Source organism: Bufo gargarizans, chromosome 3 (assembly GCF_014858855.1).
Source record: "Bufo gargarizans isolate SCDJY-AF-19 chromosome 3, ASM1485885v1, whole genome shotgun sequence".
Lineage (NCBI taxonomy): Eukaryota > Metazoa > Chordata > Amphibia > Anura > Bufonidae > Bufo > Bufo gargarizans.
The window spans coordinates 260459742-260483069 of record NC_058082.1 but is presented as its reverse complement, the minus strand read 5'-3'; the positions used below and the strand labels follow the sequence as shown (position 1 = coordinate 260483069).

Genomic DNA, 23328 nt, shown 5'->3' with positions numbered 1-23328 from the left:
CCTGCATTAAGCAAATCTCTTCCAAAGAAACACAGAATTACATTTAGGAGGGCATGTACTGTGGAAAACATTCTTGAACCTTGCTCCAACACTCTGTTATTAAAGCACTTTTTAACATAATTTCTTCATTTTCCGTACAATGAACTTTTACCAAATCTTGATTATTTGTTCTTTTATTTGAACTATAATGAAATATGTATCTTTCTATTGTTTTATAAGGTATTATACTGCCATTCAACTCCACTCAACAAGGGCGGTCTTGATACCAACTTTACAATGTTACCTATCTTGCCTATGGTATCATTGCTGTCCTATTTTTGGGAAAAACTTGTCATATTGGACTATTAACCATCATTGGCATGGGGAATGTAGGCATCCAATGTTTTATCGATTTCATTGTCAAATAAAGCTAGCTCAGTTCTTAAGGGGAAGTGCTGCAATCAAGTTCTTTTTTTTTCTTCTCTACTGATCAAATACATTTTCGACATATGTTTTGGGGTCCCCGTCTGAGATTGCCTTTTATTAGTTAGCCAAGAGTTGCATCCAGCAAAGAAATGACTATGAAGAATACGGCAAAAAGGAAAAAACACTAATAAAATCAGTATTTCATAGTGAGGCTCTTTACAGGGAGAATACATTCATGTATGACTCTCTCTGCCACCCTGTTTCAATAGGAATAAAAATATCAATCAGCGTCAGGGAACAGGGATAGCTGAGAATTCATGAATTCGAGGATTCCCTGATGCACGCTGTGTATTAAGAAGACTTCAGCACTCTGCTTGTGCTGGACCTGTTCAGTACAGATATTTGCAAAAGTACTGGGTCAATTCAAGAAAGCGATCCAGCACTTGATCATGGTATTTAAAAGCTTTAATGACCATGATCGGCAGCATTGCCGGTCACGGTCTTTAGCTGCAGGCCTCTTCTGTTTGAAACAGCAGAGACCTGCCGGCCATGGTGCAGCTGGTGCCGTTTTTACCAGTTGTGTAGTGAAAGGGTTAAGAGGGGGTTACACATACATAATGTAAAAAATACAAATATGATAAATATTAAACTATTAACCGACTGGTACAGAGGGGGAGAAGACCCTGCCCGCAAGAGCCTATAATCTACAAGTGAAGGTGAAGGTAAAAGGTGCTCATTTAGCTGTGTGGTGGCAGCATGCTCAGTGCAGGTGGTAGGCTTTCTTAAGAGGTTTGTTTTCAGGTTGCTTTTGAAGGTTTGGATGTTAATGGAGAGTCTGATCTGCTGTGGTAGCGAGTTCCAGAGTATGGCGGATGCTCGTGACAAACCTTGTAGACGAGAGGAGAAGGAGGTCCTCTGAAGATTGGAAATTATGTGTGTGGATGTATTTGAAAAGCAGGTGAAAGATGTAAGGAGGGGACAGGTTGTGGACAGCCTTATGTGTAGTTGTTAGTATTTTAAACTGAATTCGCTAGCAGTGGGAAGCCAGTGAAGGGACTGGCAGAGGGGGGCAGCAGAGTGGAAACAAGGGAAGAAGTGGTTTAACTGGGAAGCAGAGTTGAGAATAGGTTTGAGAGGTACAAGAGTGTTAGATGGAAGGCCACATAGGAGTACAAGTGATAGAAGCCCCTAAATTGTAAGGATTCTGAAGCAAATGTCTCTTCAAAAAATTGTATAATCCAGAAAATTGTATAATCCAGCCCTCATTGAGTTAATTGATCTGAGGTAAGTAAGCAAAACCATTATAAAGTTGAAGTGTTCATTTTCAGTTAAGTAGATGTTCATCATTAGAATATATATTGCTATAAATGTATTTGTATTATTTTTTAGACAGAATCTAGTGGAGACGGTAACCAGCAGTTACCTCAAAACCTGTACTTATCATAAAGATACAGACCCATTGTGTCCTGTAATTCGACTGGGATATATTGTGGAGCAGACAGGACAGAAATTCAGAGACATAGCACGAAAGGTAAAATTAATGTAGATCTTTAGTTATTTATTGTAGTTAGCTTCAGTGCATACTATTTAAATACTGTTTAGCTTCAAACTCCCATTGTGGCTTATATTTATAACAGAAGTCACACTTCCTGTCAGATTCATTGAACAATAGATACCACAGGTATCACACTGACGTTATTGGTGGGTCTTCCAGGCTTCAGCACACTTAGAAACAGTACATGTCATTTTTGGCTTGCTGACCAAAACATATTCAAAATTGAAAAAATAAACTGGTTAGTAAAGCTCAATAACTGTCTAAGACATGCTCAGATGTGGAATATAAGTCTTATTCAGGGCCATCTTTAACGTGGTGCAAAAGGGGCAGCTGCCCCAGGCCCAGTTGCTCCTGGGGTGCCCAAGGCAGCTCCCTTTTGAGCCCCACTGACCAGTGGCGTAGCGTGGAAGGGGGGGAGGTCGTTGCCAATTTTGCAAAATTTCAGGGGTCGCTAGCAGGGCCGCACAGCCAATTGGGCAAAGTGACACGATGGCCCCAGGCGGCGTGGCGGCAGGGCACAGGGAGATCAGCGCTTCCCTTGTGGAAGCACTCATCTTCATAGTAATCTGTATCGCCGTTCTAAGAACAGCGATACAGATAGCTGTGCTGCGGCGGGGCAGGGGAGGGAGAGGCGTCTTCCTTCCCTGTTCCTCTGATAGGCTGCACGCACTAGGCCTGCAGCCTATCAGAGGCCGATGCAGGCGGAGTTATGACGTCATCGCGCCGCCTGAGCCATAAAGCGCGGGACACAAGCCGGAAGAGGCCTGCATCGCTGCCAGCCTGATGGAGGTAAGTATAAGTGTTTATTTTTTTATATGTTACTACTTACTGGCACATGATTGGGGGGCATCTATGGGGGCACTTGTTACTGGCACATGATTGCGGGGAATCTATGGGGGCACTTGTTACTGGCACATGATTGGGGGGCATCTCTGGGGGGCACCTGTTACTGGCACATGATTGGGGGGAATCTATGGGGGCACTTGTTACTGGCACATGATTGGGGGACATCTATGGGGGCACTTGTTACTGGCAAATGATTGGGGGGCATCTATGGGGGCACTTGTTATTGGCACATGATTGGGGGGCATATATGGGGGCACTTGTTATTGACACATGATTGGGGGTATCTATGGGGGCACTTGTTACTGGCACATGATTGGGGGGCATCTATGGAGGCACTTGTTACTGGCACATAATTGGGGGTACTGTGGGGGCATATATGTGGGCACTTGTTACTGGCACATTATTGGTGGCACTTTTTACTGGCAAATTATTGGGTGGCACTATGGGGGCATATATTGGGGCACTTCTTACTGGCACATTATTGGGGGCACTATGGGGGCATCTACTGAGGCCACAAAGAAGGGGTATTTTATATCAGGGAAGGGGCGAGAGGAACACTATGGGGGCTTCTACTGGGGCCACAAAGAAGGGGTACATTATATGGGGGTCTCTGTATAGGGGCATTTTATACTGGGGCACATTATGGTGGGTACTATGGGGAAGGGGAGAGAGGAGTACTATGGGCTCATCTATGGGGGCACTAAGAAGTGGTATTTTATACTTGCAAATTATGGGGGACACTGAGGGCATCTACTGGGGCACTATATATGGGCATTTTATACTGGTGGGAGCACTAGGAAGGATGGTGGCATTTTCTGGGGGCACTATATAGGGGTATTTTATACTGGCACATTATGGGGGCACTATGGGGACATTAGCTCAACTGGTGGTATTAAAAGGGGGTATTTTTTTGCACTGGCACATTATAAGGAGAATTATTACTACTAGGGGCATTATGATGGGCTTTATTACTACTGGGGGTCTATGGGGAACATGATTACTAGTATGGGCACTATGGGAGCATTATTACTTCTGGGGCACAGTGGGGAAATGTTGGGGGCACTGTAGGAGCACTATTACTACCATTTGTGCTCTAGCAGAGAATTATTCCTATTGGTGGGACTTTTGGGAGCACTGTTAGTGTGGGGGCACCTTGGCACAGTATTAGCTTACCACAATTATTTTTGGGGGACGTTATGTTTACAACATTAGTGTCAGGGGCACTATTTGCTGGGCGCAGTTATTTTAGGTCACTGTGGGTTAATAATTATTGAAGGGCACTATTTGCCTGGTACTACTGTTATCAGGTGGTTTATCTGTTTCTGCAGTATAGTATTGGGGAGCACAGCGGCACAGTATTGGGGGTGGTAGGATGATTTGTCCAGAAGATAGGAGGAGGATGGAAAAGTAGTAAACTAAGATTTTGTTTGTCTATATTAAGGGACACTATAGTCACCAGAACCACAACAGCTAAACGTAGTAGTTCTGGTGTCTATAGCATGTATCTGCAAGCTTTTTAATGTAAACACTGCCTTTTCAGAAAAAAAGGCAGTATTTACATTACTGCCAAGGAACACCTCTAGTGGCCACTCATCATGATTAAAGTTTACTACTCTACGAGGTGTGTGGATTTTTGTTTTGTATGTGTGTTGTGATGGAGGCGTGATTGCATGCTAGGGTGTGGGAAGGCCCAAGTAAATTATTGCTCAGGGTCCAATCAATATTAAAGACTGGTCTTATTAATAGAAATTATTGGGCAATTTCCTTAGAAAAATTATAGAGAGAAGGAGAACAGATATGGCTACCTTCTGGGCGAAGAAGGAAGGAGAAAGAAAATATGAGAGAAAAATAGATCAGAATTTTGAAAACACATACAATGGTATCAGGAGTTACATAGTTTAAATAGTTAATATGGTTGAAAAAAGACATAGGTCCATCAAGTTTAACCAAGGGATGGGTGGGGATGTGAATCCCAGAAAGGAAGTGAGTTAAGCACTTGTTGTGGGTGCTGTTATGCAGTGGGTGTGAACTGATTTAAATTGGGGCTACTCCTAAATGGATTATCCTGGCAGTTCCCGGTATACACTCTTTAACCCCTACACAGGGATCTAGAGTTCACTGCAGGGTATCCCCAGCTACCTCTTGGAGTAGTCTCTGTTTGGTGGACAGCTGATCCGAGGGGTCATGGGACACTGGTGTAGAGCACCTAGGGGTCAGACAAAACTGTAGTCAGGGACGGGCCCAAGTCAGGGCAGGCAGAGTACGTGCAATCCGATAAACAGACTGAGGTTGGGGCAGGCAGCTTAGTGTCAGTATGGAGATCAAACAGAGGTCAGGTTAGGCAGCTTAGGGCCCACCGGGAAGGAGAGGAGAACGAGAGGTGGATCTGTGCCAGAGCATCATATTGGGTGAGAAAGGCACATGAAGTATCAACTTTGGCGAGAGCTTGACTGTCTAGTCTCATCTCTCCAGTTGACCATAGGCACTGGAGTTTCCTGCCTTGAGCAGACGGGTTCTCATATAGTGACCTTTGGCTACGCATTACATGCACAAGTCACTGTTTCTATATTGGAGCTTCCCCTCAGACAATTGGACTTTGTCCGGCTCCAGGGGTTGAAGAAGGTGGGAGTATGTACCTTTGAAAGAAGGTGCCAGTCTGAGAACTCTCCGCTTATGTGCAGATTCCTTGAGGCACTCTCTAAAGTGGATAGCAATCTGGGTGGTAAGGGTAATCAAGTCATCCATGGTAGATGGTACAGTACATATTGACCTGCCAACTCATTCTTTATGCACCCTAGCATCACCTCCCAGAAAGTAGCCACCAGGGCCTCATTCCACTGTTCCATGGCAGTTGAGAGGCAATGGTTTTATATTGCGTGCTGCTTATGAGCTATGCAGCAACAGCCACAACTCCAAACAGAGAGAAGTGCAGGGGGTATGAGGTTTCAGGCCAGGGCACCTTGTACCACTTTAAAAATAATTTTAAAACCAGCCTCTTGTATCCTGCTCGCGATTAAGGATTTGTGTGTTATGTGTATAGACAATCCCTCTGTTGAGCTTTGAATAAAACACCCAAGTCCCTCTCCAAATTAAGGAAATAGCAAAGAACTGGAGAGTCAATTGGCAAGATCAACATCCCATAGAGGTAAGATAGGGCTTGTGGATAACACCTGATGCTTTGCATAGACATTCAAAAGGTGTTTTAGAATACATGGACTCTGAGGGGTGGGGCAGGGATGTCAGTTAGTAGACAACCCCTAAGGGGCTGGAGTTCTGATATTGATACAAGGGGAAACTGCTACAAGAGGACATAGTTTTTAATTAGCGGGGCAAAGGTTTAAAAAGTAATATCAGGAAGTATTACTTTACTGAGAGAGTAGTGGATGCATGGAATAGCCTTCCTGCAAAAGTGGTAGCTGCAAATACAGTGAAGGAGTTTAAGCATGCAAGTGATAGGCATAAGGCCATCCTTCATATAAGATAGTGCCAGGGGCTAGTCATAGTATTCAGTATATTGGTCAGATTAGATGGGCCAAATGGTTCTTATCTGCCGACACATTCTATGTTTCTATGTTTGGGTGGTTACCAAATTCCCTTTCTGCAACTAAATGTGGACCCAGATTTTAATATTGGCTGTCGAGGGAAGAGTTATTCTTTCTGCCAAAACTGCCAATGGAGCCTCTGACAACAGAGTGAATTGAGCCTTACTTAATATCTATATTTACAAATTCAAATACGGGAGCAGCTTCTATGACTAGATGACAAAAGGCTGTTTAAGAAGGCATTTATTTCAAAATGGCGGTTGGATACCCACCCATCAAACACTTATCCTCTATCTTGTGTATAGGACATAATTGTTATTAGTGGTACAACACTTTTAAAAGGGTTGTACATCCCATGACAACCCATTTGGGTTGTAACGCCCGGACATCAGTTGTTGATGGTTGAAGTTCTGCCTGGTCATTCATTTACCCTGTAGTGATCACAAAGGCAGTCCATTTAGTGCATGACATACTCACTAATTATAATTTTTTTTTAATGACAATAATAGTGTAAAATATTAAGATTACCAGATGTAATGCAAAAAAAAGAGTCACCCCAAAACAAATGCCCAAATACTAACTTTCTAAATCCCACTAGTGACACAATTTATACTGATAATATATATTATATAATTTCAACATATGCCAAAATGCTTCCTAATCATGGATAGGCATCATTGAAAAAATAAGATTTTGGATTAACTCTATTAACTTTTTGTGACTACCCACATCAAAATAATCTTGAAACGTTGCAGTTTTTACACTGCCCACTAAAGCAGTAAAAGTAAGATGATACTAAGAATATGCAATCAGTTTTAAAGAACTGAATAAATCTCCCACAATTAAATGCTAATTAAATTACTCTGCTGAACCTGTCCTAGTCTACACAGCAAAGCCACAAATAAGCTGAAGAAAACAGTAAATGGAAGCTTATTGTGCGTGCTCCAATGGCTAGAGTGAGAACTGAAATATTTCAGAATTTTTCTATGGATAATCACACAAAAAGTCATAAAAATAATGCAATTTAATAAAAATATTTTTGGATAATATATATATATATATATATATATATATACAGTACAGACCAAATGTTTGGACACACCTTCTCATTCAAAGGGTTTTCTTTATTTTCATGACTATGAAAATTGTAGATTCACACTGAAGGCATCAAAACTATGAATTAACACATGTGGAATTATATACATAACAAAAAAGTGTGAAACAACTGAAAATATGTCATATTCTAGGTTCTTCAAAGTAGCCACCTTTTGCTTTGATTACTGCTTTGCACACTCTTGGCATTCTCTTGATGGGCTTCAAGAGGTAGTCACCTGAAATGGTCTTCCAACGGTCTTGAAGGAGTTCCCAGAGATGCTTAGCACTTGTTGGCCCTTTTGCCTTCACTCTGCGGTCCAGCTCACCCCAAACCATCTTGATTGGGTTCAGGTCCGGTGACTGTGAAGGCCAGGTCATCTGGCGCAGCACCCCATCACTCTCCTTCATGGTCAAATAGCCCTTACACAGCCTGGAGGGATCATTGCCCTGTTGAAAAATAAATGATGGTCCAACTAAACGCAAACCGGATGGAATAGCATGCCGCTGCAAGATGCTGTGGTAGCCATGCTGGTTCAGTATGCCTTCAATTTTGAATAAATCCCCAACAGTGTCACCAGCAAAGCACCCCCACACCATCACACCTCCTCCTCCATGCTTCACGGTGGGAACCAGGCATGTAGAGTCCATCCGTTCACCTTTTCTGTGTCGTACAAACACACGGTGGTTGGAACTAAAGATCTCAAATTTGGACTCATCAGACCAAAGCACAGATTTCCACTGGTCTAATGTCCATTCCTTGTGTTCTTTAGCCCAAACAAGTCTCTTCTGATTGTTGCCTGTCCTTAGCAGTGGTTTCCTAGCAGATATTCTACCATGAAGGCCTGATTCACACAGTCTCCTCTTAACAGTTGTTCTAGAGATGTGTCTGCTGCTAGAACTCTGTGTGGCATTGACCTGGTCTCTAATCTCAGCTGCTGTTAACCTGCGATTTCTGAGGCTGGTGACTTGGATTAACTTATCCTCCGCAGCAGAGGTGACTCTTGGTCTTCCTTTCCTGGGGCGGTCCGCATGTGAGCCAGTTTCTTTGTAGCGCTTGATGGTTTTTGTGACTGCACTTGGGGACACTTTCAAATTTTTCCCAATTTTTCGGACTGACTAACCTTCATTTCTTAAAGTAATGATGGCCACTCATTTTTCTTTACTTAGCTGCTTTTTTCTTGCCATAATGCAAATTCTAACAGTCTATTCAGAAGGACTATCAGCTGTGTATCCACCTGACTTCTCCAAAACGCAACTGATGGTCCCAACCCCATTTATAAGGCAAGAAATCCCACTTATTAAACCTGACAGGGCACACCTGTGAAGTGAAAACCATTTCAGGTGACTACCTCTTGAAGCTCATCAAGAGAATGCCAAGAGTGTGCAAAGCAGTAATCAAAGCAAAAGGTGGCTACTTTGAAGAACCTAGAATATGACATATTTTCAGTCGTAAAACGTAAAAAAGTTTGCGCTACAGTAATATATCACGAAAGTAGGGCATTTAAGTAGAAGCATGCATTGGTGATTTCCTCATCTCAAACAATTTATTAATACAAAAGCCAACAACAGTTGTGGGCATACCTCCACAAAAATGTCAATGTCTCAATAACTTGTCATGTGACCTTGAGCATCAATTACAGCTTGACAACAATGTCTCATGCTGTTCACAAGTCGACTTATTGTCTGCTGAGGCATTGTATCCCACTCTTCTTGAAGGGCGGCCCTCAGGTCATTGAGGTTCTGGGGTACAGAGGTAGTATGGGCTTGTCTCTGTACCATTCACAAAGTGTAGGGCAGTTCTGTATTGACTAGACAAACCTACCCACACTGTAACACCAACACTACCCTAACACTCTACAACATCGTTGGTGGCCATCATTTCTGTTTAGCGTGAATCGACTTTTAGCAGTGAACAGCACTGATGCCCATTGTTCCCTCATTCAGCGTAGATGCTCCCTGGCTAATGCAATACGATGATGCCTGTGCCTTGTAGTGTGGTCAGGTACACTTGCAGGCAGTCTAGCATGCAGACCATGGTGATGTAAACGGTTTTGAATGGTCTGATGTGACACTTGGGTGCCTCTCTCACTTCCATCTGAAAACATGCTGCTTGAAGCCTTGCGATGGCGAGGTACTGTTGATCAATTGTTAGGTGTCGTCTTGGTCTCATGATGTCAAAATGTGAACAGCATAATGAGGTAGACTGTTTAAATACCAATTCCAATTGAACCATTAAATTTATTGTGAGATTCATGGATCAAACACCTGTTGTGAATTAATGCCGTTAAGCTTGTTGGTTAGAGTGCATTTTAGGTTCATCCTGAAATTTCAACCACAAGGCAAATATCTCAAACCTTTTGTGAGTAGTGTATATTTATATATATATATATATATATATATACACATATATATATATATATATATATATATATATATATATATATATATATATATATATATATACACACACTCATACACTGATAATACTTTAAACCATATAACTATTAATTCTGGTAAAAAATGTATTATGCCACAGGGAGGAACAATTAGTATTGTAATAGACTGGCACTGTGATCTTGATTGGCCATTGAAATACTGCAAACCCACATATAACTTCCATGCCCTACACGATGAAAACTCAGTCTCGAAAGGCTTCAACTTCAGGTAGGTCAGTTGTTTTTATATAAAGAAATTTTTTTGGGCTTGTTCACAAAAGAATGAGCAGATTTTTTTTTTGTTTTAATAAAAAATGTTGTCTACAATATTTTTCATTTAAAGACATGCAAGGTACTACAAGGAGGGTGGAATAAGGAAAAGGACATTATTCAAGGTTTTTGGCATTCGTTTCGACATCCTTGTGAATGGAGAGGTAATGTACACTTTCGTGTATTTTATATTGGAGGTCACAGAGATCACCCATTTTTCAATATGAATATACAGTAATATAGTGCTTATCATATCTGCCACTTGTACATAGGTGCAGCTCTATCCAGAAAGTATGTGTACATTAAAGGTGTTGTCTCATCTCCTTCTTTTACCTCTTCAGCTGCTCCAGCGCACCCAACTTCCTGTCTGCTGAGTGGGCGGGAACCTTTTGTTTGATTGACAGACAAGCAGCACTGTGGTGATGTCATAGCGCGGCTTGCCTGCATGTGCGTGCTCTCGATGGCTTAGAGCAAGTGAACTTTCTAAGCCCTGAATAGCTTTACAGAGCTTAGCAGTTGCGTTTGCTGTGCATTCCAGGATAGAACGGCTCCAGGGCTATTCCTCCACTGAGATCAGAGACACTGCAGAGCAGCGCCTGGACCGGGAGCTACAATGCTTGAACGCTTATGCATACTGCCGCCCTGCCACCAGACTAAAGAGAGATATTACCTTGCATGCACGGCCACTGCTGTTGGATCACAGCAGTGGCCGTATCTCCTGATGGAAGAAATTTTAATTAAAGGGGTTCTCTGTGCTTTTAATATTGATGATCAGATAAGCAGGGATCCAACACCCGGCATCCCCCACCCCCGATCAGTTGTATGAAGGGAAGATGCACGCAGTGCCATCTGACTTCTCTCTTCCTGCTTGCTGCTACTATGTCTATGGCGTTCAGTAAGAGAGAAGGGAGACAGCACTTGCGTATTTTGCGTGTTCAAACAGCTGATCGGCGGGGTTGGCGGGGGTCAGACCCCCACCAATCTGATATTGATGACCTATTCTGAAGATAGACATAAAATTTAAGATGAAACGTGACCAGCGTCTTCCTTTGTGCAAGATTTATTTACAACCAACACAGCAGACAGGCAACATTTCGGCTTTACACAAGCCTTTCCCAAGTCATCTTTATTTTTATGTCTACCATTTACAGCGGGAAAGAGTCTTACTGCTGGTGACCGTGACGCTTCCAAAGATTTGGGATACTGATGCTGTCCTTGAAACATATTTTAACCCCGTTAAATACAAACAGCAATTTTAAAAATTGCCTTTAGCCTCAACCACCTTATTCAACTTTTATTTTGGCAAAATTTGAAGGGTTGCTTCATAATATGGCGCTCATTCTGAACACCGTATTTCGCAATATATTTATAACAAACAACTGACAAAAATACATTGATAAATCTCCTGCTTCTCTTCTATTACAAAGATAGCAAGCTGCCTGCAGCCACCACTAGGCGGAGCTCAGTGCATAGGAATTTATAAAGTTATCATGGAAATCATATGTTTTCACTGAGCTCTCCCTAGTGGCGGCTGCTTGAAAATGCAGTTGCGTGATCTGCCCACATTGCAGATATGCCACTGCACATGCTATTATAAAACAGAAGATGAATAGCCTCATATTATATGGTAATAACAGCCCTTGCGCTGATGGGCTCAGGGGCAGGCAGAGGTAGGGTACATTTTCTCTGTCTGCCTACATATAAAGATCACTGATAATGGTGTATCTATATATGGGGATAGCAGGGAACACACAGATCATGTGCTACCCTGAGCCCCAGTAGTGTAACATAAATGGAGAGATTTATTAAGAACCTCCCACACCACCTTTTTTCGGAAGGTGCCAAGGTCAGTGATAAAAATACCATTTGTGCAAAATGTATAAATGATTAAAGATAAGTAAATATATTAAACTGTAAAATACGAAATAAAGAAAATCTGACAAAAGTATAAAATAGTTCCTCCCCCGAAAAAAATATACACCCACACATGCCATTATAAGTCAAGTAGTCAAGCATTCATACAGTTATATCACACAGAATATACATTACCGTAAACAGTCAGCAAAAAAACGAAGGTTAATGATCTACCCCACACTACTTTTGTATCTACTTTTGATTTAAAAAAAAATATCTGAGAGAGAAACATGTAAAACTAAAATCAAGTTTTTTGAGGTGACACATTATAGCGATTGTCCAGGTTCAGAGCTGCACCCGGACATACCCACATTTTCACCCCTCCGGCCCCTGTGATATGAGCATCAGAGTATTTCATGCTCCGATGCTCTCCCTTGCCCTGCACTGGATTGCACAGAGCAAAGGCTTGTTTGTTTACTTTGGTACACTGCTATGTGGAGGCTTCCACCCACCAGTGTATTTGGTGACGTCACCAGCTCTGATGGGCCAGCTTTAGTGCTACCCTAGCCGTTTTACAGGCTAGGGCAGCGCTAAAGCCCGCCCATCAGTGCCGGTGACGTCACCGGACTCATTGCTGGGCGGAAGCCTCCGCCTGGCAGTCCCAATGGAAAGCCGGGGACGTCGCCAGAACTCCATAAAATGCCTTTGCCCTGCACGATTCAGGACAGGGCAAAGGAGAACATCGGAGTATGATATGCTCCGATGCTCATATTAGGGGGGCTGTCTGGGTGAAAATATGGGTATGTCTGGGTTCAGCTCTGAACCCGGACAACCCCTTTAAACACTGGGACAGATTTTTTAAGGCTAGTTTCACACCTCGGGTGTGAAACTCTGGCATGGATGTTCCAGCAGACAAGCAGAGAATCAGACGGACACAAACTGCAGCATGCAGGGGTTTGTGTCCAGCTGGTCCTCCGCTTGTCTGCTGGAATGCGTACCCCATTATATTTAATGGTGCTGGCGGACATTCAGTCCGCATCCGGTATTGCTGGATCCAGTGAATTCCTGCATGCTGTTCTCTGCCAGAATTCACACTGGAGTCATAATCTTAGACAAACTACCTAGAGCTGCACCACAGTGGCTCAGTTTGGATGATAAATCTGGTGCAGGGAGAGACACTTAACTCTATACAAAGTATTGGTTGGCTTAATTTGAGACAGAATTTAATGCCAGAATTGTGAGCACGTCCCTCCCCTTTTAAGCCATGTCCGTTTTCAGACCAGGCACAGATACTTTCTCTAAATTTAGATGCACCAAATTGTGCCACTTTTTGTGCAATTTACACCAAAGACTAGGTGCACTCACATGTGCACAGTAAATGTGGATGCTGTACACATAGTTTGCATTGCTAGGCTAGAGTATTAGAGGATTCATTTCATGGGTTAAAAATTAGTTAATGACTAAACTACAGGGTGGCCCACAAAAAAGTAGCCCACCTCCAATATCTCCAGATCTGTCTTAATTGTCCATAGCAACCATTCAGAGCTCAGCTTTCATTTTTGCAGAGCCCTGTAGGAATTGAAAGCTGAGCTATGATTGGTTGCTATGGGCAACTAAGACTGATTTATTATTCAGTTTGATAAAAGTGGCCTATTGTGTCAGAAAGATGGTGTTCTCCCTGGAATAGCGAATAGTGATTGTGGAAGGCTATGTGCGAAGCAGATCAATTAAGGAAACGCAAGACACCTTTGCCGACAACTATCCCAGAACAAAACCACCAGCTAAACGTGGTATTCAGAGTCTGGTTCGGAAATGGAATCAAACTGGCTCTGTTGAAGAAACCAAGGCCTCCATCGATCAGGATGGCTCAAGTTGTGCATGAAATGAAATTCAGCAGCAGATTGCAAGTAGTCCCCAAAAATCAACTTGAAGACTGTCACAGCAAATTGGTATATCACAAACGACGTGTCAGCAAATGCTGAAATCTCTGAACCTGAAACCGTACCGAAGAACGTGTGTGCAGTAAATGAAAGAGTCTGACAAAGCTAAATGCGTAAATTACTGGACTTGGTTGCTGACTATGATTGCTGACAGACATTTGGACCCATTTCTGTCAGTCATGATGGACAAAGCTTGGTTTCATTTATCAGGTGATCAAGTCAAGTAAATTCCCAGAATACGAGGTTCTGGTCCTCTGAAAATCCCTATTTGACTCACGAAACACCACTTCACGACCAGAAAATTGGCTTTTGATCCGCAGTGTCATTAACGGGGACCACTCTCAGCATCTTTTATGACTTGTGAGTAATTTAAAAAAACAATCCACTTGGTCGTTCATCTTGTCCTACTATCGATGGAGACGGGCTACATTTTTGTGGGACACCCTGTACCTTCAAAGTAAGGAAAATGCAATTTCCCATTTATAAAAATGACCTCAGCTTAAAAGGGTTCCGCAGTTTTTTTTTAACTGATAATCTATCCACCCAGGACACCTGCGGATCAGCTGTTTGAGAAGGCGATGTTTACCGCAGGCACAGTGACGTCATGACTAGCATCAGTAGCCTGGGCGGAGCTAATCTGTTCACTTGAATGGAGCTTAGCCGCGCCCAGGCCAGTGATACTAGTTGTGACCTCACTGGGCATGCGGTAAACAATGAGAAGGCCGCGGCACTACTACCAGCACCGCTGCCTTCCCAAACAGCTGATCGGCAGGGGCCCCGGGTGTCGGACCCCCGCCGAAGATAGATCATCAGTTAAAAAAAAACTGCAGAACCCCTTTAAATAAGAAAAATACTGCATTATTAAAGGTGAAATTTTGCTCTGGGCATCAAGGCACTAAGCATCACTGGATGTGAAAGGTTTAAATATCTTACAATTTTATTGCAAATAAATGTTAGCCATTGAATATTAGCAATATGATACAGCATCAGTGGGTACAGCATGTCCAGGTTGTACCTGGGCAGAAATGTATCTTCCCGCTATTATTATTTATTTGAAAGCACCATTAACCCCTTCAGGACCCTGCCATTTTTTACCTTAAGGACCAGGCAATTTTTTTGCAAATCTGACATGTGTCACTTTATGTGGTGATAACTTTAAAACGCTTTTACTTATCTAGGACATTCTGAGATTGTTTTCTTGTCATGTATTGTATTCATGATAGTGGTAAAATTTAGTTAAAATTGTTATTTTTATTTATAAAAAAATTCCCAATTTACGAAAAATTTGAAAAAATTTAAATTTAAAATGTCAATTTCTCTACTTTTATGATAGATAGTAATACCTCCTAAAATAGTTATTACTTTACATTCCCCATATGTCTACTTCATATTTGGATCATTTTGTGAATTCCATTTTATTTTTTGGGGACATTAGAAGACTTAGAGGTTTAGAAGCAAATCTTGAAATTTTTCAGAAAATTTCTAAAACCCACTTTTTCAGGACCAGTTCAGATCTGAAGTCATTTTGTGAGGCTTACATAATAGAAACCACCCAAAAATGACCCCATTTTAAAAACAACAACCCTCAAGGTATTCAAAACTGATTTTTACAAACTTTGTTAACCCTTTAATGGAAAATGGAAAATAGAGATTTCACTCTTTTGACAGATTTTCCATTTGAATCAATTTTTTCCAGTTACAAAGCAAGGGTTAACAGCCAAACAAAACTCAATATTTATGGCCCTGATTCTGTAGTTTACAGAAACACCCCATATGTGGTCGTAAACTGCTGTACGGGCACACGGTATTGTGCAGAAGGAAAGGAATGCCATACTGTTTTTGCAAGGCAGATTTAGCTGGGCTGGTTTTTTGACACCATGTTCCATTTGAACCCACCCTGATGCACCCCTAGAGTAGAAACTCCAAAAAGTTACCCTATTTTAGAAACTACACCCCTTAAGGTATACAAAACCGATTTTACAAACTTTGTTAACCCTTTAGGTGCTCCACAAGAATTAATGGAAAATAGAGATGACATTTCAGAATTTAACTTTTTTGGCAGATTTTCCATTTGTATCCATTTTTTCCAGTTACAAAGCAAGGGTTAAACGCCAAACAAAACTCAATATTTATGGCCCTGATTCTGTAGTTTACAGAAACACCCCATATGTGGTTGTAAATTGCTGTATGGGCACACGGCATTGCACAGAAGGAAAGGAACGCCTTATGGTTTTTGGAAGGCAGATTTTGCTAGACAGTTTTTTTGACACCATGTACCATTTGAAGCCCCCTGATGCACCCTTAGAGTAGAAACTCCAAAAAAGTGACCCCATTTTGGAAACGACAGGATAAGGTAGCAGTTTTGTTGGTACTATTTTAGGGTACATATAATTTTTGGTTGCTCTATATTACACTTTTTATGAGGCAAGGTAACACCGTTTTTATTTTTTGTTATTTACAAAATTCATCTGACAGGTTAGTTAATGTGATATTTTTATAGAGCAGGTTGTTACGAACGCGACAATACCAAATATGACAAAGCATAACAAAGCATTTCTGAAAGCCGTAGTTTTATTTATTTTTTGAGCGACTGTCTTGTGTAGGGGCTTATTTTTTTCGGGATGAGATAACTGTTTGATTGGTACTATTATAGGGTGCATATGACTTTTTGATCGCTTGCTATTACACTTTTTGAGATGTAAGGTGTAAGGTTTTACACAGTTTTTTTTATTTTATTATTTTTACGGTATTCATCTGAGGGGTTAGATCGTGTGATATTTTTATAGAGCAGGTTATTACGGACGCGGCAATACCTAATATGTCTACATGTCTTTTTTTTATTAATGTAAGTTTTACACAATGATTTAATTTTTTAAACAAAAAGATAATGTTTTAATGTCTCCATAGTCTGAGAGCCATAGTTTTTTCAGTTTTTAGGCGATTACAGTATCTTAGGTAGGGTATGATTTTTGTGGGAATAAATGACGGTTTGATTGGCACTATTTTGGGGTGTGTATGACTATTTGATCGCTTGCTATTACACTTTTTGTGATGTAAAGTGACAAAAATTGAATTTTTTTGCACAGTTTTTATTTGTATTTTTTTACGGTGTTCATCTGAGGGGTTAGGTCATGTAGTATTTTTCTAGAGCCTGTCGTTACGGATGTGGCAATACCTAATATGTATACTTTTTTTATTTAATTAAGCTTGACACAATAATATAATTTTTTAAACAAAAAAAAATCATGTTTTAAGTGTCTCCATATTCTGAGAGCCATAGTTTTTTCAGTTTTGGGTAATTATTTTAGGTAGGGTACGATTTTTGCGGGATGAGATGACGGTTTGATTGGCACTATTTTGGGGTGCATATGACTTTTTGATCGCTTGCTATTACATTTTTTGTGATGTAAGGTGACAAAAAATTGCTTTTTTTACACCATTTTTATTACATTTTTTTAAGATGTTCATCTGAGGGATTAGATCATGTGATATTTTTATAGAGCAGGTTCTTACGGACGCGGCAATACCTAATATGCATAGTTTTTTTTATTTACTTACGTTTTACACAATAACAGCATTTTTAAAACAAAACAATGTTTTAGTGTCTCCATATTCTGAGCCATATTTTTTTTTATTTTTGTGGCGATTGTCTTAGGTAGAGGATCATTTTGTGCGGGATGAGGTGACGGTTAGATTGGTACTTTTTTGTCGGTCATATGCCTTTTTGATCGCTTGGTACTTTTAGTTATGTAAAGTGACAAAAAAATGGTTTCGTTTTTTTATCTTTTACGGTGTTCATATGAGGGGTTAGGTCATGTGATATGTTTATAGAGCTGGTGGATACGGACGCGGCGATACCTAATATCTCTACTTTTCTTTTTTTTCCTATTTTTCCCTTTTTTTACTTTATTTGGGGAAAATTACTTTTTTTTTACTTGAAACTTAAATTTTTTGGGGGGGAGAATTTATTTATTTTTACTCTTTTTTACTTTATTTTTTGTCCCACTTTGGGACTTTTGGGGGTCTGATACCCTTTACAATGCATTACAATACTTCTGTATTGGAATGCATTGGCTGTATGTGTAATACAGTGTATATTACACATACAGCTTCCTGCCTGTGAGATCCAGGGCGCTTGATCTCACAGGCTCTTCCCCAGAAGGCAGCCTCGATGCCTAAGGAAGGCATCGCGCTGCCTTCCATGCCATTGGGTCCCTGTCACAGCAGCACAGGGACCCGATGGCAGCTCCGATCCCCACCCGTCATCGCAGTCAGCACTGACTGCAGGACATCAAGGGTTAATGCACCAGCATCGGTGATTTCACAGATGCTGACGCTTGCAGCAGGGGTCCGGCTATCAGGGACTGCCGGACCTCTGACGCTGATCGGGCGGGCGCAGCTCCTGCACTCGCCCGATCACCATGAAGTACATGTACGTCATGGATCTTTAAGTTCCTTAAAGAAATTATGTACTTGTACGTCATGGGTCCTTAAGGGGTTAATTCCATGGTGCAGTACATCAAGAGGGGGTTACACATACACAATATAAAATACAAAAAAGAAAGATCTATTAACAGACTGGTACAGAAGGGGGGAGGACCCTGCCCGCAAGAGCTTACAATCTACAAGGGAAGGAAGAAGAACATAGTAGGTGGAGGTAAATGCTGCTCAATTGGCTGTGTCGTGACAGCATGCTCATTGCAGCTTTCCTGAACAGGTGGGTGTTCAGGTTACTTTTGAATGTTTGGACGTTGGGGGAGCCTCTGATGTGCTGGGGTAGCGAGTTCCAAAGTATAGGAGATGCACGTAGGAAATCTTGTAGTCAATTGTGCTAAGAATAGAAAAGGGTACAAAGAAGGCGGTCCTGTAAGGAGCTGAGATTACGCGTGGGGATGTATTGAGAAAGCAGATCAGAGATGTTAGGAGGGGACTGGTTGTGGATGTAATTGTTAGGCTATTTTCACACTAGCGTTTTTGCTGGATCCGGCAGGGTATAGCAAAAACGCTTCAGTTACTGATAATACAACCATCTGTATCCGTTATAAATGGATCCAGTTGTATTATCTTTAACATAGCCAAGACGGATCCGTCATGAACTCCATTGAAAGTCAATGGGGGACGGATCCGTTTTCTATTGTGTCAGGTTGTGTCAGAGAAAATGGATCCGTCCCCATTGACTTGCATTGTGGGTCATGTTACACCTAAAAACTACCATAAAAAATTGCACTAAATTTTTGGAAATGGAGTTTTTTTTTTTAAAGGAGCATGGTGTGGGCAGGGATATCATCATTTACTCCAGTTTTGTGGTGTAAACAATGACTGAAATCTACACCAGCTACAAGGTCAGGATTTCATACTAGCGCACGGACTGCTGTAGGATGTACTTAATTCATGACAAGGCATAAATTAAGCATATCCTTTGACTACACAGGGGATAGAAAACACTGGTTTTGATAAACCTCCCCCAGTGAGCTTTAGCAGTCCACACACAAAAAAAAGTCAATTGGTAGTCATCTACGGCAAGGGAAACAACTTACGGATGTGTACATACTAAACAATATCTCCAATATTTATTTTACAGGGAGGAAAATTTGATATAATTCCAACAATGACGACAATCGGCTCAGGAATTGGTATTTTTGGTGTGGTAAGTTTACAAATCTGTTTCACAGTGTGTCATGTTAGCAGTGTTTATCCATGTGTCTACATCATGTATATACCTGCTATATATACACACATATTCAGCAATATTAGGACCATGGCTACATCACACGTTTCTGGCATTTATAAAATTAGAAACAAAAGGCAATAATAAAACATTATTTATGTATTATGTCATGCCTATACTAATAAAAATAACATTGCATAGAAATCTAGTGGGTTACCTTTCTGAAACCCACGTACCTTATAGAAACAGTTGTAATGGTACAGCTGCCCGCCTGAGTACTACTTGCTTGTGATGTCACAGTATTATACCTGTTGGAACCACACCTCTTATGTCTCAACAGCTGGTATAAAACCCACTTGTGAAGTCACAGCAGTTCACTCGACAGAAACCCACTTATGGTGTCACGACAGCGCATGTGAATGAAGCACAGTTGTGAAGTCCCAGTACTTTACCTGTGATGTGACACAATTGTGGTATAACAGTAGCTTACATGGGGGCAGATACCATGAACCAAGGGCCCCTGTGCAAGAACCTGTTTGGACTCCTTGACTTTGAACTGCTCATTTGAAGTCAGCAAAACAATAACAGTCGCTGAGAGGACAAGGCTGTCTAAGTCAGCCCCATAGCCGTTAAGTGCCTGCTGCTTCATTGAATAAAAAGTGATCAAAAAGTCATACACACTCCAAAATGGTATTATTAAAAACATATAGAGCATCTTGCAAAAAATGAGCCCTCATACAGCTCCAAACCTATATAAAAGTTATGAGGATCAGAATATGGCATGAAAATAATTAATTTTTAATTTTTTCAGTATTAAAACACAAAAAAACTATATAAATGTAATCGTACTGACCCAGAGAATGATGGTAACAGGCCAGTTTTACCACATAGGGAACAATGTAAAATAAACAAGGTAAAATATAAAGCTGTGGCAGAATTGCATTTTTTTCCAATTCCACCCCATTTGGAACTCCCACTACATTGTATGCAATATTAAATGGTTCCATTAGAAAGTACAACAAGACAACTTGTCCTGCAAAAAGCAAGCCCTCATACGCTATGTGAACGGAAAAATTTAAAAGTTATAACTACGGGAAGGTAGGAAGTAAAAATACTGTAAAAAAAAAAAAAAAAAAAAAAACTTTCTCTACCTAGCTAAAAGAGTGGAGTTAAAGTAAAATAGCCAAATACTGTAAACTTTTTGCCTAAAGTAGTGTAAGTAGGCAGCAGCGACGGTGTCTACAGCAGTCTAGAAGTATAATGAGACCATGAGCCAGGGGGACTTTCTGCTATTCTTTTGAATACATGTATTCCTACTTGTACTTAATGAATATGTGTATGTACAGTATATATTTGCACATATGCAGTAAATTTGATATTAATATGTGTATGTACTGTGTATGAAAGTCTGCTCATATATATGCATGCATATTAGTAAATGTCTGTGTATATATGCTTGTACAAAGCAAGAGCATACATTCACTATGTACTTGAGTGGGTTATTTTGTTAGCCAGGTCTGATTCTTACTTCCAATCTGACCCTATATGGTTTATATTGCTGCCTCAATATCCAGTAACAGATGTGTTGCTGCTGGACCTCAATGAATAAAAAAAAAGTGGCAAAAGAATACAAGAGGCAACAGAGGTTCTTAGCTTCTAACCAGTACCATCAAAATATTTATGATGTAAAGAAAGTTTTTTTCACTGTGCTACAGAGTCTTGAATCTTTTACATGGTCTAGCTGCCTGCTACATAGTATAGTATTCACTATGCCAATCCAAATGTAAATTAAGAATATAAATAAAGAATATAAATATCATCAGTTTTAACACGTAAATAATGACCAGAACAAAGCATTATTCCCTTCTATATAGTGTATAGTGCCACAATGTGACACTCATGAGTTAAAGGGTTTTCACTCTCATAGAAAAAGTTGGTAAAGATGCAGTAGATCCCTATGCTGCTGTTTTATTATGTATAATTCAGACTTTTATTTTAATCTCTGTGACTTTGTTTTTTAGGCCACGGTTGTTTGTGACTTAATGTTACTACATGTACTTCCAAAAAGAAATTACTACAAGGAGAAAAAATTCAAGTATACTAAAACTACAAAGGTATCTCTTCCACTAAATGTACGCATTTCCACAGCTGGAGAGTTCTGTCCCATACTATCTTACATCTACAGTATATAAGTCAAACAAAATCATCACTCTGTAATTCTCTTGTCATCTGGGAACACTTATGAAATGTTTGACCAGAGGCCCCAATGTGTTAAAAAAGTTCCTGCCTTGTGCTCCAAAGCTGAGAACATGATAAGTACTCTAATGGTTAAAGCATTGCTTCAATTCTAAAACATGAATAATGTATGTGAATATAAGAAACATTGTAATATATCTTATAAAAGAAAATAACTTTTATCGGTCTGCTATGCTCTATTCTGCTTTTAAAGTTGACGTCTATAGATAGAGGAGGGGGAGGAGGAGGCTGCTGTTTGAGAGACATACAAAATGCCATTTATTAGCTCTGCTACACTTAGCACTTTTGACTCTACTATACCTGTTTTTTTAAAGATCTACCACTGTTCATAGTGAGGTCATAAATCACTTATTAGCTGGCAGCAGCCCCCTCATCCCTCCTCCACTCTCCATAGACTTTCGTGTGTGAGGCTAGAGACAAAAGATGGGTGCCACAAGAGATAAATGAAGGGAAGGAGGTGGAGGAAAGAAGCATGACAAGCACAGGAGGAAGCATAATTCTTTAATAAGACATATTACAACATTTCTTATATTCATCTATACTATTAATTTATGAAAACATGTTTAGAACTAGAGTTACATCATTTAGACCTATTGATTCCTTTTTTAACAGTACAAAAATACAGTCTGTTCGCTTTGCCTCTGCTTATTTCAGAAAACGGTAAGCAAAGAAGACAGCTCACCTTATGCTAATAATTTACAACATGAGAATTCACAGGGCTCTGAGGTTCCAGAAACAGCAGTGACCAGTTAATAGAAAGAAGTATAACATTTCTAAAAAAAAGCACAAGGTATGTATCAGCAAGTATACTGTGATTAGAATAACATTTATAAGCTGCTTAATCAAATATTACTTCCTTATTTTTATTATTCCGTTTGTTTGTTTTTTCAACTAAAATCCAGATTTTGCACAATGAAAAAAGAAGATATTGTATAACTGGATTTGTATGGTTTCCAGACAAAATTGTAAATTGTGTATTGCAATGTATGAATGCTACTTTGAAAATATTATGTTTAATTTTCACCTTTACAGGGGTTCTCTGTTCATTTCTCATAAGGTGTAGTTGTTACTGTGTTACTATGGAAGTACCCATCCCTGGCTCTGCTTATGCTGCCATCTATACGTTGCCCGGACTAGCTGTGGGTCTTCCGCCAAGGTCCTGACTGTATGTGGTGCTTCGTTTAGTGTTCCATTTACAATGCAACTGAACAGGAAAAGAAGCAGCTACATCTGGTCAGGACCTGGCCGGCAGAGTCATCAGTGGAGCCAGGGATAAGTACTATGTAAAAGATCTTCCATCCACAAATTAGTAACAACTACACATTAGGTGAAATAGCCATAGAACCCCTTTAACTTGGCTTTAATTTTCATCAGTAATGTTATACAATAAAGTTGATTGATTTATTAGCTTTCACTTTAATCAATAGCTGATATTATATAAGTAGAATCAATGATTGTTTAG

At 40.4% G+C, this 23328-nt stretch overlaps 1 protein-coding gene across 4 annotated transcripts in view; it reads left to right on the top strand.

Annotated features, from left to right (window-relative positions):
- The window catches only part of P2RX1 (purinergic receptor P2X 1), a 96850-nt gene that overhangs the window by 73063 nt on the left and 459 nt on the right, over positions 1–23328 (top strand). For 3 of the 4 annotated variants that reach the window (XM_044287850.1, XM_044287852.1, XM_044287853.1), the window contains 6 exons: positions 1795–1936; positions 9980–10107; positions 10222–10312; positions 19524–19589; positions 21632–21724; positions 22479–22656. In XM_044287850.1, coding sequence (XP_044143785.1) covers positions 1795–1936; positions 9980–10107; positions 10222–10312; positions 19524–19589; positions 21632–21724; positions 22479–22619 — 661 coding nt within the window. In that variant the 3' untranslated portion in view covers positions 22620–22656. The remainder of the gene's footprint in view (positions 1–1794; positions 1937–9979; positions 10108–10221; positions 10313–19523; positions 19590–21631; positions 21725–22478; positions 22657–23328) is intronic. The other variant, XM_044287851.1, reaches the window with a different exon arrangement.